General features: G+C 43.9%; 1 protein-coding gene across 1 annotated transcript in view; it reads left to right on the top strand.

Moving 5' to 3' along the window:
* Positions 1-448: 448 nt before the first annotated feature.
* The window catches only part of LOC148038980 (argininosuccinate synthase, chloroplastic-like), a 132,284-nt gene continuing 114,306 nt past the window's right edge, over positions 449-18,426 (top strand). The window contains exon 1 of the mRNA XM_087674838.1: positions 449-605. Within this exon, the coding sequence (XP_087530964.1) occupies positions 558-605 (48 nt within the window). The 5' untranslated portion in view covers positions 449-557. The remainder of the gene's footprint in view (positions 606-18,426) is intronic.

The following is an 18,426-nucleotide window of genomic DNA, read 5'->3' as shown; positions in this document are numbered from 1 at the left end:
TTAAATACTTCAGGGCCTCCAAGATTGGCATCTTATAGCCTCCTATCTACAAGAAGAATCCAATAAACTTTCTTCAATTCTTGTGCTACTAGCTTGTGTATGCACCCATATGAATTCATGGTTCTTGTCTCAACTATGCAGGGACTCAAGGCCCCCATTAAGACGAAGGTGTGGCTCACATTAATATTCTTTTTGCCCTTGGATCAAATACTCAATTCTCCCTTTGAAGCTTCCCCTTGATGTCACGCTTTCTTGCCATCATCAAGTCATTCATTTACCCTTGACAAACCTTACGTTGTCAAGCCCTTGTGATTACACCGCCTTGGTTTTTGAAAGGTTTTTGGGAGTGTTGTTCACCCCTATACACAAAAACGCTTTACCTAATATTTGTGGAAAATTGTGCAGATCCATTCACACTTATAACTTAAAAAGTTTTAATCATTAAACGTTCAACCTTCAAAAGTTCAAAGCCTTTCAACAAGATTGGCGACGGGACTCGGGAGCACTCTCACGCTGAGTCCTGTGGTTTTGGTCGCAGCGTCCTTTTAACCCCTGCAATGTTGAGAATCGGAGCGCAGCAGGGTATTCGTGACACTAAATGCCAGGTACGCCATTTTTTCTTACAAATTTTCCTTTCTCATTGCATGCAACATGATGCATTGTCCATCGCAAATGTACGCCATTGCATCGTCTTTCCCTCCTGAATTTCCTGTTGAAATTATGCATGGTTGCTCCTCTGTTGATATTATCTTCAAAGTTGTCAGGTTACGGAAATATATTATGTACGGTACGTCCTGGGGGCTACAGAGGATTTATCTACTGTCTTATTTGAAATGTTAGCGCTTTCTTTCATTTATCTGAGCTGGTAAGTTTGTAAGCTCACTGTTTCATTTTTACATAGACAGTGTCTGAGAGCTTGCAAAACGACAGCTTTCTGACCACCTGCAAATCCCATACTTAGATAGATTTGTGTTGATCCACTGGTGCTCATCTTAAGTCTTGATGGAATTTCCATTTGCAATAGGCCAAGGATAAAGGATGTGCACGGGGAGTGTCAATATTGGAGTAAGCAAGAACCCATCCACTACTTGGATCACCATCCTAGGTTTGTAGTGGCCATTTCACCAAGTAGTGCTCTCTAGAGGTATTGTCTTTATCTAGGGGCACCAAGGTTTTTTGAGGAAAGGCACCATGGCACTACCCTCTCAACCATACTTTGGAGCTTGATGTCCTTTGACATTCTTGGAGAACGCATTATTGAAAGGTGCAGCAAGATTGAGAGCACAAGCGGAAGCAAGAGCTATGGAGAGAGAGAGAGAGAGAGAGAGAGAGAGAGAGAGAGAGGAACTCTAATAGTCACAATATGTGACTTGCCTTCCCTTATTTTATTGTCATAGAAAGAATAAAGAAGAAAGTGATAGCAATGGGTGGTTGCCACCTTTGCAAAGTACAAGTGTGTGGACACTAAGTATAAAGTAAGTGTGGACGGTTAGGCATAGGCGGCCTTTAACCCCAATCAATCTCTAATTTAAAGGCAAATGTGCTTGAGTGAGGAGAAAACAAGAAAAAGGTGATAGAATAAAAGTGTATATATAAGTACAATAGGATGAGGAATAGAGATCATCTCATTTTATGCCCATCGATTCCCTAAGGAAGGCATAATGTTCCATTGGAGTCTTTTTGTAAGTAAATTTGTAGGATTCTCATTTGTGGAGATCTTGACAAGCTCTAGTTGCTTCTCCTCAATTACCTCTCTAATGAAGTGATAACGGGCCTCAATATGCTTGGTCTTTGCATGAAAGACTAGATTACGTGCCAATTGTATGACACTCATAAAGTTCGAATGTTATATAGGAGTCACAATCATACCAAGGTCTACAAGTAGATGGCCTAACCATAGGGTCTCCTTACAAGTCTTAGTGGTTGTAATGTACTTAGCCTCGGTAGTAGACATGGTCGTGTATTTTTGCACTTGGACATCTAAGAAACCACACCTCTAGCAAAAGTGAAGATATAGCAGGATGTAGATTTCTCACTATTTGCATGTCGTGCATAATCTGAGTTTGTGTAGCCCATGACTCCAATATCTTAGCCACCATAACAAATGTATATATTTGCAATGTTCTTAAGGTATTTTATGATATTCTCCATGGCATCTCAATGTTGCTGGCCAGGTGTTGTCGGTCAAGTGTCACCACATAATGAGCCACAACTTCCTTTGCAAATGCTATGTTAGGTTTAGTGGCTAGTGTGGCATACATTAAGCTACCTACTATGGATGTCCACAAGATCCTAGCTATCTTGGCCTTCTCATAATCTCATTGGGGACAATCTTTGTGACTGACCTTCACATAAGAAAGTAACGGGCAGTCAATAGGTTATCACTGTGCATATGAAATTACTCAAGTACTTGGTGGAAGTACTCCTTCTAGGACAAGTAGAGAAGTCTCTTAGAGCAATTGCATGTAATGTGCATACTAAGTATGTAAGAGGCATATTCTATGTCCTCCATCTCAAAGCTCTTTTTGAGTTGAGTCTCCCAAGCATCCAGCTTAGTATGAGCACTTCCAGCAATCAATATATCATTAACATATAATATCTAAATGATAAGGCTATAATCATGGGTCCTTTTTTGTAAAGATATGGATCCATAGCGCTTCAAGAATAACCCCACTTGAAAAAAATGGCACTTGGGATTTGGTGTAGTTGCCGAAAGGGCAGAAAACCCTTCTATGCAAACGGGTTTACAAGATGAAGGTCACTTCTGGTTCCTCACCAAAGTACAAAGCAAGATTGGTTGCAAAGGGTACAAGCAGGAGAATGGAATTGACTTTGATGAGATTTTCTCTCCTGTAGTCAAGATGACTACATTGAGAACCGTTTTGGGCTTGGTTGCAGTTGAGGATATGGAGCTTATACAAATAGATGTAAAGACTACGTTTTTTACATGGTGATTTGCATGAAGACATATATATGCAACAGCTTGAAGGTTTGTTGAACAAGGTAAATAGAAAATGGTATGTAAACTCAAAAGGAGTTTGTATGGGCTGAAACAAGCACCAAGAGAATGGTATCATAAGTTTGATACATTCATGCAGTCCCAAGGCTTTCATAGAAGTCAAGTGGATCACTGCTTGCACACCAAGAGGGCAGCCGATGGTAGCCTGATTATCTTGGTTTTGTATGTTGATGACATGCTAATTGTTGGCAAGGATACTCATGCCTTGGATTTGTTGAAGCAAAGTCTTCATGGTAGCTTTGATATGAAGGATCTTGGTGATGCAAATCACATTCTTGGCATGCGAATACTTAGAGATAGATCGAAAGGCTTACTCTATCTATCTCAGCAAGAGTGTATCTCCAAAGTTTTGTAGCGTTTTAATATGGAGGGGGGGAAAACAATTGGGGTTCCATTGCCTCCATATGTGAAACTTAGTGCAGAGGACAGCCCTACATCTGATGATGAGAAGGCTGAAATGGCCAAGATACCATATGCTTCAGCTGTTGGCAGTTTGATATATGCTATGGTTGCTACACGTCCTGGCATTGCCTTTGCAGTGGGAGTGGTTAGCAGATACATGGCAACCCCTGGCAAGAAGGATTGGGATGCAGTGAAAGGTATTATGAGATACCTCAAAGGCACAAAGAAGTTGTGTATCTACTTTCAAGGAAGCAACGGACAAACATGAGAACAAGAAATGGTATAAAGCCATGTTGTCAGAAATGGAATCTCTTGAGAAAAATGACACTTGGTAGTTGGTGCAATTGCCTAAAGGGCAGAAAACACTTCTATGCAAATGGGTTTACAACATAGTTACCAGGAACGGGGAACGGGAACGGGACCCCCTGGAACGGGGGGGAACGCCCAAAGCGAGGGAACGGGAACGGAGGGAACGGTATATATATATATATATATTCTCTAGAGAGAGAGAGTCAACACTAGTCTTAGAATCTAGAGAGACAGATCATATCTATTATCAACCATGAATTATAATTCATGAAATTAGACTCTAGAGACATAATAATCAAGTTTCAACTTTCAACAATAATAAAGATTCAAAACATTGTAACCAGCAATGGATTGTCGCATTCATAATTCAACACTGTAATCAACAATGTTGCATAAGTCCAACTGGCAACAAGTGTGCATTGCAAAAACACAAAATATGCACTAAACAGTAAACTTTAAAGCCTAAATAGTAAAGATCCAAGTTACAAGAGCTCCAATTTCCAAGTCAATACTCTAAAGTTCCAAAAGGCTAGCTACTAAGTGCTCTGATTCATGGAAGATGGCTCCACTGTGCCTGAATGCTCATCCTGCTGAACAACATCCTGCCCATCATCATCACCATCATCATCATCGTCATCTTTTTCCCAACATATAAAAGAATCAGCCTTTGCAACTGATGTACGAGCTAGCAAGCGAAGATTGGAGCTCACATAAACTAGGTCATTCGTCTTCATTGTACCAAGACGATTTCTCTTCTTTGAGTGAATGTGATTGAAGGAGCTCCATAGTTGCTCTAAACAAGAAGAGCTAATTGTTTGGCTAAGAATACGAATAGCCAAACTCTGCAACTCTGGAGCTTCTGCCCCGTAGTCCTCCCACCATAAAGCAGCCCCAATATTTGTCCTGTCCTCTAGTGCATCCTCTGTACCAAACATCCCTAATGTTTGTCGATATACAGAGAGCTGATTTTTAATTTTGCGTTGCATTTCACGGCTAGGATAAAGCCTTGCAAGCAATGTGTTCCAAGCCTTGACCACCTCAAGGTCTCTTTCTTGCATCTTTCCTTGAAACTCAGGATCAAGCACATATACTGCAGCATGCATAGGAGAGTCATACTCATTCCATCTGCTGATGCATAACTCCTTGATTTGCTCATACCTATCTGCATTTGGTTCCAAACTCTCCAACCTCTCAATCATGCGATCCATACCTTCATAGATCTTCCCAATGCATGGATCCATGCCATCTGGAAGCCTCAACATGTGCATAATAGGATCAACCATTTGGTTGGTGCGATTAACCTCCTCCCAAAAATCTCTATCAGAAACATATGCATTACATAACACAGCAGTAGCAGTGGCAGCCCCAGTCCAATTTTCATACTCATCACTAGCAAATAGCTCCCTAATTGCACCTTTGCAATAGTGCAATCGACGAAGCATAAGAAAGTTATATGCAAATCGTGTATCCGAGTATTTAAGAAGTTCTTTGTCACTTCTCTTGCGAAACTCAGCATGCAAGTACTGATGATTACATATAAATGTGATAATCTTGTTGCCTTTCGCAACAAGAGATGCAATCCATGGCAAGTCCCCAATATCCTTCAACAAGTTATCCAAGCAATGCGCCATGCATGGACTAAAGGTGATATGTGGATACATTGCCATTAAAATGTTTCATGCTGCCCTGTTTGTAGGTTCACCATCTGCCACAAACTGCACTACATTTTCTGCCCCAACAGCCTGCACTGCCTCGCACCACTCAGATGCCAATACATCTGCACTCTTTCCAGTCTCTGAAGCATCATGACTACCAATGAAGTATACATCTCCACGAGAATATGCAACAATACCATGTATGGACCTATGGCGTGTGTCACTCCATCCATCTGCTATCAATGTCACTCCATTTCTTACCCATTGATTGCGAATATTTGCTGTTGCAATCTCTATGGCTACTTTCTCCTTTTGAAGCAATGTAGTCCTGATAGTTTCTGATGAAGGGGGCTTATATGTGGGTCCATACTCTGTAATCTTTGTCACCATATTTAAAAAATAAGGTGACCTGGCTGATTTGAATGCAATATGGTCATGGTAAAAAAAAGCGTGCCACTGCTGCATCTGTTTCCTCTTTTTTCTTTGGTTCCCATGAAGTGTGCAATGAACTCTGTTTAGCACCACGACCTGTTGCCATTGATGGCCCACGAGAAGGCTGCGTAGCCACTAATCCTGGTGGTCTTCTGCATGAAGCACCATGCCCTGCTGGTCTTGGAGTCCATGTTGTTGGATCCACTGCTATATTTGGCGTCCTCCTGGCATGTGAATTCCCCATAGATGTGGCTATGCGGTCAAGTAACTCCTGCCTTTTCTCAATTGATACATTGGTGCAAAAACGCACCTCTTTCCCCTCCTCATGTAGAAGATGGGTTCTCACTTTATCAGCCCCACTAGTGCGAGCATAAGGGCAAAGTTTGCATTTCCAAGGGCGAGCCCCTCCACCTCTCAATGGCACCCCTGCATCTACCTCATCCCACCATGACCAAGTAGTGCTTCGACTTCGTCCAGTTGTTGACGAAGTACCTGCTGAGGATGATGAAGATCCCATAGATGTCAATGCTGCCATCTATATAAAAGTGACAAATAATCAGTAAAGTTCAATAAAATTGCAAAAATTTGCAGCCAAAATTTCAACATGTGTGTGTTAAATTTTTAGCAATGCTAAAAATGCCAGAACTTTGGTGCTATTTCAGCCTGCATTCCTTTTACTGAAAATGCCACAAATTTGGGGCATTCTAGCCTGCATTGAACATTCCCTTGCTGAAAATGCCCCAAAATTTGGAGTATTTTCAGCTCCCAAACTTGGGGCAATGACAGACTCAAAATGCCCCAATTTTGGGGCATTCCAGCCTGCAATTCCTTGCTGAAAATGCCCCAAAATTTGGCACATTTTCAGCTCCCAAATTTGGGACAATGACAAATTTGAGAATCGAGATAATGATCCTCGGACCTTGAGACTTCACCTGATCCCGGGGAGAAGTCACGCCAGGCAAGAGAGGCGGGCCAGGCAAGCGGGAGAGGTAGACGAGTCCCGAGAGCAGGTGGGAGTAGGGCCTAGGCAGTGGGGGCAGGCGGGGCAAGCGAGATAGTCGGTGGGACAGTCGGAAGGGCAGGCGGAGCAGGCGAAGTGGGCGGGGACAGTCGGCAGGGCAGGCGGAGCAGGCAGAGTGGGCGGGGACAGTCGGCAGGCGGACTGGGCGGGAGTGCAGCGACGTAGGCGAAACAGGCGCAGGCGAAACGGGCGCAGGCGACGGACAGACGGGAGTGGAGCGACGTAGGCGAGGACAGACGTAGGCGAGGCGAAACGGGCGACAGAGTCCAGACAGATGGGCACGAAACGGGCGACACGCGGGCAGTTCGAGACAGCGCGGGCAACGACAACAAAAAAAAAAACCTTAAAAGTTAAAAATTTAAAAAATTAAAAAACTCTTGAGCAGGAACGGCCGTTCCAGACAGGGAACGGACCTGGAATGGCCAAGGAACGGACTTGGAACGGCCAGGGAATGGGCCAGGAAACGGGCTGGAACGTTTCGCCAGCGTTTCCTTGGCCCGAACCCCTCGGAACGCGTTAATCCGTTCCTATGTGCCGGAACGGGCGTTCCCTGTCTCTATGGTTTACAAGATGGTTACTTCTGGTTTCTCATCAAAGTACAAAGCAACATTGGTTGCAAAGGGGTACAAGAAGGAGTAAGGAATTGACTTTGATGAGATTTTCTCTCCTGTAGTCAAAATGACTACATTGAGAACCATTTTGGGCTTGGTTGCAGTTGAAGATATGGAACTCATACAGATGGATGTAAAGACTGCATTTTTACATGGTGATTTGCATGAAGACATATATATGTAGCAGCCTGAAGGGTTTGTGGAAAAAGATAAAGTAAAATGGTATGTAAACTCAAAAGAACTTTGTATGGGCTGAAACAAGCACCCATAGAATGGTATCATAAGTTTGATACATTTATGCAGTCTTAAGGTTTCCATAGAAGTCAATTGGATCACTGCTTGTACACCAAGAAAGCAGCAGATGACAGCTTGATTATCTTGGTCTTATATATAGATGACATGCTGATTGCTGGTAGGGATACTCATGCCTTGGACTCATTGAAGCAAAGTCTTCATGGCAGCTTTGACATGAAGGATCTTGGTGATGCAAATCATATTCTTGGCATGCGAATACTCAGAGATAGATCAACGTGCTTACTCTATCTATCTCAGCCGGAGTATATTTCCAAGGTTTTGCAGTGTTTCAATATGGAGGGGGGGGGGGAACAATTGGGGCTCCATTGTCTCCATATGTGAGACTTAGTGCAGAGGACAGCCCTATATTTGATGATGAGAAGGCTGAAATGGCCAAGATACCATATGCTTCAGCTGTTGGCAGTTTGATATATGTTATGGTTGCTACACGTCGTGACATTGCCTTTGTAGTGGGAGTGGTTAGCAGATACATGGCAACCCCTGGCAAGAAGCATTGGGATGCAATGAAAGGTATTATGAGATACCTCAAAGGCACAAAGGAGTTGTGCATCTACTTTGGAAAGCAGAAGGCATCTGTTGGCTTTACGGATGTAGACTATGTTGGTCATGCGGACTGTAGGAAGTCCACTTCTGGATATGTATTTACTTTCACTGGAGGAGCGGTCCCTTGGATCTCCAGGCTACAGAAGTGTGTTGCATTGTCTACTACAGAGGCAAAGTATGTGGCTGCCATTGAGACGTGCAAGGAGGCTTTGTGGCTTTCACGTCTAGTGGGAGAGCTTGGCATCTCAGAGTTACGTGTTCTCCATTGTGATAGTCAGAGTGGTATCATGCTAGGACGGAATCCTGTCTTTCATGCAAAGACAAAGCACATACAGGGCAAGTACCACTTCATTAGAGATGTACTTGACAGCAAGAGCATTGAGCTTGTCAAAGTGCATACAGATGATAACCCTGCAGACCTTCTCATGAAGGGTCTTCCAGCAGAGCGGTTTGCTCATTGCCGACAGATGATGGGAGTTGGATAGATATATGTATTTCAGCTTTGTACATACCTAGACTTAGTTGATTATTTTCTCCTCTTAAGTCACATTGCCTTTTGGTGGGAGGTTTTTGGGAATAAAGGCCCTCGTGTCTTTAAATGTGCTCGGGTGTGAACACACCCCTAGCACTTGTACTTACACATATATATCTATCTAAAATCCTAAAGGTACTCTCTCGTCGTTGTACCTAAAATCGTGCACACTCTCTGCTTTGCTCTCACCTACTCTCTCTGTCTCTCGTTGCGTGTAACTAGTGACTGTCTTGATCTTCGTGCCTAAGCCGTTACTACACCCCCTGCTCGCCCTTGAATGCTGAAAACGCAGCCTTGTGTCGTGCTGAAATCTCCTCTTCAGGTAGGGTTTTCAATCAGTTTATCCGATTTCACCGCTTTGATACCTTGTCAGAGTGCAGCGATATGGAAGCGTAGGACTAAGATTGAGAGTGAAGAAAAAGAGGAGAGAGAGAGAGAGGAGATAGTGAGACAGAAAATTTGCAGTGTAGTATGCTGTATAGGAGTGTAGAAATATACACGGGTGCAGAGAAAATAGCTGTGTTTGTCTCTGCCTTGAGGACCTCCATCTTCGTCAGTCTTTGTGCCGTCAATCACAGCAAGTTGTCTTTGTTAGATCTCAAGATTTAGAATATCTCCAAGTGCTAGACCACTCTGCTATAAATAGCGGAAAATATCACAAAAAATAGACAGAATCAAGTCGGTTGCATTTAATGCAGCCGACTGCACAAAAAACTTGGCCGATTGTAGAAAAATCCTGTCCGATTGCTGCTGTGCTATGTGGCACTTGTGCTTGCTGATGTTGCTCCTCTGCACTGTCCATACTGCTGATGTGGCACTCTGTTGTCCAGGAAATGACTCTCTAACACTACCAAGCCTTACAAAGGCGGATGGAACTAGGTATGGGTTTTTTTTAAATTTTTGTTTTTTTTTGAGGGCTTTTTAGGTTTGATAGATTAAGCATTAAGTGAGGGTTTCAAATTAGTTTTCGTCCTATTGAGTATCCGTGACACAAATAGGAGAGTGATAAGGGATGGTCAGGACCCAAGACCTTCACAAGACAAGCATACTATCCCTACCATTACTGGGTGTCGGTGATGAAGAAAATGGCTAAGGTGTGTGTATAGCAAATATGTCAAGCAAGCAAGACAAGCAAAGCAAGCAAGGAAGTTGGGAAAGACTGTCTTGGAGACTGCCATGTGCAATGCCACGAATATGGTGGATCTTGGAGTCCACCACTCCAAATGACCGAAAAAGGGATAAATGCGCACAGATGCATGTTTACATGAACAGAATGCCAATGCATGGGGTAATGCAAAGGGAGATGCAAGATATCATGCTCATGCAATATGCTATGCAATGGTGCCACTTGGACAGTGCCCTCGCAGGGGAATTGTTTACTTGTTCAAGTGCCCTTTTACAATCATGTCATCTTGACAGTGCGGATGAAGTTACAAATGTCCACAATACAATACAAATGAATAAATGAATGTAATGTCTATAAAAAATTGTAAGCATCATCACTGTTACTATCAAGAGTAAAAGCTGCCCCCTCTTAAAGTGAAAGGGAAAGCAAGAGAGAAGTACCCTCTCCCCGCAAGGTGAAGAAGTAGGGGAGGGCGTATCCAAGCAGATCTTGGATAGCAGGTACTGAAGAACCGGCCAGTTGACTGTTTTGGTCAAGATATTTGCAAAATTATTTGATGATGGCACAAACTCTAGGCGAATCGTGCCTAGCTTAACGTGCTCTCTAGAAAAGTGGAAGTGGACTCCCACATATTGTGTCTGTGGTGTGATGATTGGATTGCCTGCAAGGGCAATGGCACTCTGGTTGTCGTAGTAGACAACTGTGGGAGAGTCACATGGAAAGTGAAGCACCGCCAGTAAACTCCTGAGATGGATGGCCTCGGTGGTGCCATCGAAGAGAGCCCAATACTCAGCCTTCGGCCGTGAAAGCCGCCATCGTCTCTTGCTTACGGCTGGACCAAGAAATGGGAGCCGTGCCGAAGGTAAAGAGGTAGCCGCCATGGGATTGTCGGGTGTCAGGATCTCTTGTCCAATCAGAATCAGTGTACCCCTGCAAACATAAACCAGAACCATATGTCAGGCCATAAGAATAAGTACACCGCAAATAACACAGCACACGAAGACATGCAATCCAATGTGACATCCTAGGTGCTGTGAAATATTGACTGAGTATGCTAACTGAGTAAGCTAAATCTGGCCTAGTGTGAATTAACCAAAGAAGTTTCCCTACAATAGAACGATAGGTATGTTTATCGAAGGATTGTCCTAGGGTATTCTTCGACAAGTGGATAGTAGGATCTAGAGGCATGGCCACTGGCCGTGTCTGATCCGGAGTGTACTGTTCCACAAGCTGAAGTGTGTACTTCTGCTGTGACACAAAAATACAGCCCCTAGAGCAAACTACCTCCGTCCCCAAGAAATAGGACAACAAACCAAGGTTTGTCATCTCAAATGTAACTTTAAGCTTAGCCTTGATTTCCGCTATGGTAGCAGAATCTGAGTCTGTGATGAGTAAGTCATCAATGTATAGCAGGATATAGCTAACCCCCTTTGCAGTGGATCGAACATATAAGTTCAGGTCATAAGGGGTAGAATGGTATCCGTGAGTCTGCAAGAACTCATCCATCCTATGGAACCAAGATTGTGGCACTTGCTTTAGCCCATAAAGAGCTTTATGCAAGTGGAATGCCTTATCCTTAGGGTTCCCTGAAGGAAAGCCCAGAGTCTGTTCCATACAGACTTCCTCCTCCAAGAAACCGTTCAGGAAGGCACTCTTGACATCCATCTGATGTATCGGCCCACCGTGGTGAGCGGCTAGCACAAGTAGCAACCGAAAGGAAGTCAACCGCGCAGTAGGGGCAAAGGTCTCTTCATAATCAATGCCATGCTTCTATCGAAACCCTTGCACTACAAGGTGAGCCTTGTACTCGTCTAAAGTCCCATTTGCTTTTAGCTTGGTCCTAAAAATCCACTTTGTCCCGATGACTTGCTTGTGGCTTGGACGATCCACCAATGTCCAAGTCTCATTTCGGTCAATACTCTCTAGCTCCTTCTCCATGGCCTCTCGCCATTGAGGGTGCTGAAGAGCCTCCTGCCATGTATCCGGCTTAGAATGCGCTATATAATGAGCTGTAAACAGCGATACAAATGATGCTTGAGGAGCAAGCCGGGTAGATCTTCTAGGTCCCTCTGAAGTGGAATCCGGTGGTAGTATCTCCGAATCCTACATGGTCTGTTGGTATCAGCGAGGTAATGGGTCTTGCGGAGGGGGACTTGGAGGTGGAAGAATCTGCGGAAATGTCAGGAGCGGGAGGTAGATCAGGCTCAGTAGACGTGATCTTTGATGATGTGGAAGAAGGAATCGGAAGGGGGAGAGAATGTAATATTTCCGCTTAAAAAAATATTACTAAACCCGACTTCCCGCATACCGTGTAAACCCTATGCAAGGGCATCTTCCGTATGGAAATTGCCGACAATTTATTCCGTAACCCGCATGCGTGGCAATCATGACCTCCGCATTGGCAAACTGAGCCCGGGGGTTCAAATCCGTAAACCACGGGTAAACACCCTCTTGGGAGGGGATTAAGTGGATAATGAGCAAAAAAATTGCCCGATACAGAGGACTGCACGATATCCCTCTCGTCAAAGATGACATCCCACCTAACAATCACCTTGTTTGTCCAAGGATCAAACAAACGATAGGCTTTGCTTCAAAGGAATATCCCACAAAAATAAGGAGATTAGCTCGGGGAGTGAGCTTGCCTATCTTATCATCAGGCATGCTCTCGTCAAAGACGACATCCCATCTAACGATCATCTTGTTTGTCTGAGGATCAAACAAACGATAGGCTTCACTTCTTCAGAGGAATATCCCACAAAAATAAGGAGATCAGCTAAGGGAGTGAGCTTGCCTATCTTATCATCAGGCGTGTGTGTGTGTACGCACGACACCCGAAGACTTTGAAGTGGGAAATAACAAGCCGAGAGCCAAAAAATGCCTCATACGGGGTCTTTTGAGGAAGAGCCGCAGTTGGGCACCGGTTGAGGATGTACACTGAAGTGTTAACAGCCTTGACCCAAAGGCGCTCAGGGAGCTCTGCTTCGAACAACATAGAGTGTGCCATTTCTACGACTGTTCAGTTCCTACCCTCTACAATTCCATTCCGAGAAGGGGAGTTGGTAGAGGTGAGCTGGTGTGAGATGCCATGCTTTTGTAGAAACTCGGAAAACTCGTGGGAGATGAACTCACCACCGCTATCACTCCTCATGCAACCGACACGACGGCTAGTCTGGTTATGAACCAACAGTACCCAAGCAGAAAAATATGTGAAAGCACCTGACTTATGCTTGAGAAAATACACCCATATGTATTTGGAATGATCATCCACCATAAAAAAGAAGTACAGCGCGTCGTTCAAGGCGGCAGTGGATGTCGGCCCACAAAGATCAACATGAATCAATCTAAGAGGCGCCTTAGCACGATGTGAGGTTTGCTGAGAGGGAATGGGGTACGGTACTGCTTCCCGAGCCGACATGCTTTACAGACATCTTGAGCTAGCTTCAGGCGTGGAAGGGCCTCAACCAGCTCACGGCGTGACAACTCATAAAGAGAGTCATAACCAAGATGCCCTAGGCGAAAATGCCAAAGGCGCTTATTGTTCATAGGCTTCAGAGATGTGGCTAAGGCCTGGAAGCTATGGAACATGGAGTCAGTTGTTGTCGACTTTGCAGAAAATGTGTCACGTGGTATAGGCCATTAGGCTGTGCCTCACCACGAGCAAGCACTAAACAAGTTTGAGTGTCAAGGACCTTGACTGTGGTTGCTATAAAGAAGACTGCTCGCCCCAACTGGCAAAACTGCTGGATCAAGTAAGAAGTTTACCCCAAGCTGAGGGACATGATATACATTGTCCAATGAAGCCAAATCTGGACCCTTGTTAGTGGCAAAACTAATGCAACCTTGAACCTGAATCTTGAGCGAGGAGTTGTTTCCTATGTGGATCCGCCCGCAGTTGCAGGGGCTTGGGAACGGAAAATGTCCCCTATAGAAGTCATATGATGTGTAGCTCACTGTCAACAATCCAAACAGGAGTTGAAGTGCTCGATTATGATGAGTGGGCCTCTGCGGTAACCTTGTCAGGAGGCAACTCACATATGTGGATGAGACTCGCATCTGATCTCTACAGAGACGATGTGGGCCTCTGCAGACCAGTTAGATAAGCTCTCTGGAGTTGAGAACGTTGTTGACTGAGATGGCTGAGCGGTGGTAGTATGAGTCTGACCTTTAAACTGCCCCTTGCCGTCACCTTGCCTCCCTTGCTAGGGGGTTATCCGACTGAGGGGCTGGGGTCTATGACTTAGGTTTTGGTGTTGTGCCTCTTGCTTTTGATCGACACTCATCATCAAAATGGCTAGCCTTTTGACAATGTTGACAATACCTATTCTTTTTAGGTACATTCTGCCACCTAGGTTTGAGAGATTGGGATGTTCCTTGTGATTTCTTGGATTGATTTTGCTTTTGATTTTGGTTTTGATTTTGATTTTGAGTAGAGGTCTGGTTTTGTTTTCCCTTCCCTTGTTGCCCTTTTTGAGAATGAGCAACAAGAGCCCCCTTTGAAGAGGAATTCATATGAAACTGATCGAACAACGGTGCTAATGCAACATCTGACACTCAAATTCATAGAATGTAGGCATGGTAGGCTTTGAAACTATACCTTGCACAAAATTGAAGTATATCCTGGGGAGTTTATTTAGGAACAATGTGACCTGATCCTTGGAGGACTTGGGAGTCCCCGTAGTGGAGAATTCAGCGAGAAGACGTTGATACTCGGCCAACTTGACTTTCAAGTCATCTCGTTCAGTGATTTTGAAAAGCTGGAGCTCATGGTTAAGATTGATATGACGGGTCCTATCCTGAGCCGCATAACGGTCAGTCAAGCGTGCCCATCGCTCAGGCGCTAAGTCAAAATGCTGAAGCTGAGAATGAAACTCAGGCAATAAGCCCTGCATCAACTCGACAATAGCGGAGGCATTCCTAGCCTTCCATGAGCGGACAACCTCGTACGTGACAAGTGCGGGATCGGGTTTTTGGTTTCAATCCCTGCACAAGATCCCATAGGTTTTGGGAGTCAAGGACATGTCTCATCAAGTTTGACCAAGCGGTAAAGTTTGACCCATGAAAACGAGTCTTGTCATTAAATGCATGCTTGGCAGAAGATGAGCTAGAACCATGAGGTGTCGGGCAGGAGGGGTAAGATGGATATGGGGGATAAGATGGTGGGGGGGTAAGATGGTGGAGGTGGATATGTATGATAGGTAGAAGGAGGGGGTAGAGATGGGTAGGCAGAAGTAGGTTGAGAGTGTTCAATGAGTGCCGATTGAGGCGGAGGCACTGGAACATGAATGTTTCCATAAGGTGCCGGTGTAGGTGGAGACACTGGGACACGGAAGCCTTGTCCAAAGTGAGGTTGGGGCACAACAGTATGACTAGAAAGTCCACTAGGTAAACCCATGGAGGCAAACTGTGGAGTCAATTGATCCACACTCAGGAGAGACTGGGGGGGATACCCAGGTTGCAATGATTCCAAAAATGTGTGTGAAGTAGGTGGAACACCACCCAGCTGAGGGAAGGATGAGGTTTTAATGGATGTGCCTATGTTTTCATAACCCCCCAGTGTGATGTGCGGTGCGACATGAGGTGTCTGAAATGAAAATGTAAATGGTGTGAATGGAAGTGGAGAAGCAGTAGAAGAATGTGGTAGGATGGGTGGGTTTTAAAAATGTGGCGTGTAAGGTGTAGATGCATTTTGTTCATTTTTAACATTTAATGATTGGAAATGAAAGTGTGAAGATGATGATGCACCATGCAATGAAGGAAAAGAAACACCAAATTCATTCTGATTTTGTGAAGTAGACTGAAAAGAAGAAAGGTTAGAAGAAGAGGTACCTGGCTTTTTCTTATAATCCCCACAATGTGTGTTAACATTTAAGAATTGGTTCTCAAGAGGACCTTTTCCGTAGTCAACAGACTGCTCTCTTTCTTCCACATGATCTCTACCAGAATATTGCAAAGTAGAAGAGGTAAAAGAAGGAACAAAAGACGAATCTAAAGTACCTTGCACCAGAGTGGACGGAAGAGGATGAAAGAAAGGAACATACTCCGGGTCTTGTTCTCCAAGAGGGGAGCCCCTCCTTGATGGAGGTCTCGACGGCCTTGCAACATCATCAGATTTAGCTCAACATCTGAAGAGAGAAATTCATGCATACCTTCATTTAGAAGCTTTTCTTAAAGGGTAGTCTTTCAATTGAGCTCCTCAATCTTCTTTCGTCTATAAGCTATGATTAGTTTGTATTCTTCAGAGGTCAGCTTGCCTAGCTTTTCTTCCATGTAATCAGAAGTGTTTTCCACCATGTCGGAACTTTGTGGAGCAGGCTGATCGGCCCACTCTCGCTCGGTTCTCGGCATAGTTGGTTTTGGAGACTGGATCGGTGTTGTTGTGTTCGAAGTCATTTGAACCTACTGTTTTTCTTGCTTCTTGTGTAGAGCTTTCAGATCAAAGGCCTAGGTTTCTCTGAGAGAACCATGCTCAGATACCATGTGAGGAAATACCCTAACACAGAAATATAAATAGAAACCATACGACAAAGCACAGACTGATAAAAGAACACAGTTTGGGTTAGGGTAACTTAGAGACAATGAACATAGTGAATGAATGAAGTGATATGACTACTGAATATATGATTCTCATGCAACAAACACACTATGCAGTGAATGAATACTGAACCTTGAACTCTTGTATCTCAAGGATCAGGGCAGGGGTAATGAGCTAGAGAGTGTGTCGTACTTTGAACGGATCCGGATTCGTAGCAAGGCAATCTCCGGATATTGAACACTAGCAAACGCAGCAGTGAGAAGTTGGATTTGATGTAGACAACAGTAAGGAGAGAGAAAGACAAAATGTAGGCAGTAGGTGAGAGAAAGACTAAAAATGCAGACAAGATTGCTTGCAGGAGAGAGAAAGACTAAAACTGCCAAACACAAATAGAGCAGCCTGGCGATAGCTGGAGGAGAGAGAAAACTGCTAAACGTAGGCTGTAAATGACGTGGCAGGCAGTGCGGTAGTAGGTCTTTGCATGAATAGCAGTCGCCTGGCTAAGATCAGCTCTAAACTGCGAGAAGAGGGTTGGAAATTAGGCGCCAATCTGATGTAGACAGCAATGGATAGCTTCGGCTGAGATGGCCTCCGCGAACGGGGTGTGGGCAGCAAGCTGAAACATGTGAAATTTGCAAAAACAAGATTAGAGTTGAATGGAGGGCAGCATACCTATTTATAGAAAGTTTGGGCCCTCCCAAAAGGGTCTGTGCATGTGGGACACAGAAACTCTCTAGGATCGCGTTTCTTTTAAATAACAAGGTTTTTTCATTAATTAAGCATGTTTTGGGGCTGTTTAAGTAAAGCTAATGCATTTTTAGCTCAACATTTGCATCGTTGCATACCTTGATAGAAAGCCTCATATCCAAAGACTTGCAAGTGTGCACATGAGGGAGGTTTACTAGACCATATCTCCTTTGCGACCACCGAGAGGAGTGCATGGGGATCTATTAATCAAATGAGCTATAGTAGTAATTGCCTCAGCCCAAAAATGTTGTGGTAAGTTTGCTTGACTAATCATATTGCAACTCTTTCTCAAATAGTCCTATTCTCGTACTCTATAATACCATTTTAGGGTGGGATGTAAGGAGCGATCAACTCACGCTTTATACCCCTCTCATCACAAAATTGTTCAAATGCCTTAGATATATATTCGCCCCCATTGTTAGATCGTAGGCATTTCAACCTGTGCTTAGGGTTCTCAACTATAGCAAGAAAGCGTTGAAAGTAGGCAAAACATCCGACTTTTGATTTATGGGATGGGTCGATACTTATGTAAATGAATATCAATAAATGTGGCATAGTACCACCCAAGGACCTAACAAGGCATAGGATGATAAACATCCGAGTAAACAAGAGCCAAAGGCTCACCCATGCAAGTAGAATCAAACTTCTTATACACCTTATGAGTGTACTTGCCATATAAACAATGATCACATGAATCAAAACATGAATAATCTAAGGGCGGGAGATAATGCAAACAAGTCAAGACTTTCATTCCTTTGAGGGACATATGTCCAAGATGATGATGCCAAAGAGAGATATGTGGAAGATTAGTCACGGCCAAAACATGATCAATAGATCCAGATACAAGTAGGTGTACAGGCTACCACCCTTAGCACGTCTTTCAAAAATGAGATTGTTACTTGTTACCTTTCATGCAAAATCATTAAAAAATACACAATACCTATCATCATCCAAGTTGAGATAAGGCTTTTAGTCAAAGATGGGACATGGCGTACATCATGCAGAACAAATGAAATACTAGTTTCAAACTGTAGTCTCATATCACCTATGCTAACAATATTGTATACATGATTATCGCCCAATCTAATTGAACTTGTAACAATGTGGTAGGTATAAAACCAATGATGATGTGGAGTCACATGAAAGGAAGCTCCTAAATGAAGAAGCCAACATTGAGAATAA

This window comes from Lygodium microphyllum, chromosome 3 (assembly GCF_053477565.2).
Source record: "Lygodium microphyllum isolate KBCC chromosome 3, Lygodium_microphyllum_v1.1.10, whole genome shotgun sequence".
Lineage (NCBI taxonomy): Eukaryota > Viridiplantae > Streptophyta > Polypodiopsida > Schizaeales > Lygodiaceae > Lygodium > Lygodium microphyllum.
This window is presented reverse-complemented; position numbering and strand designations above follow the sequence as displayed.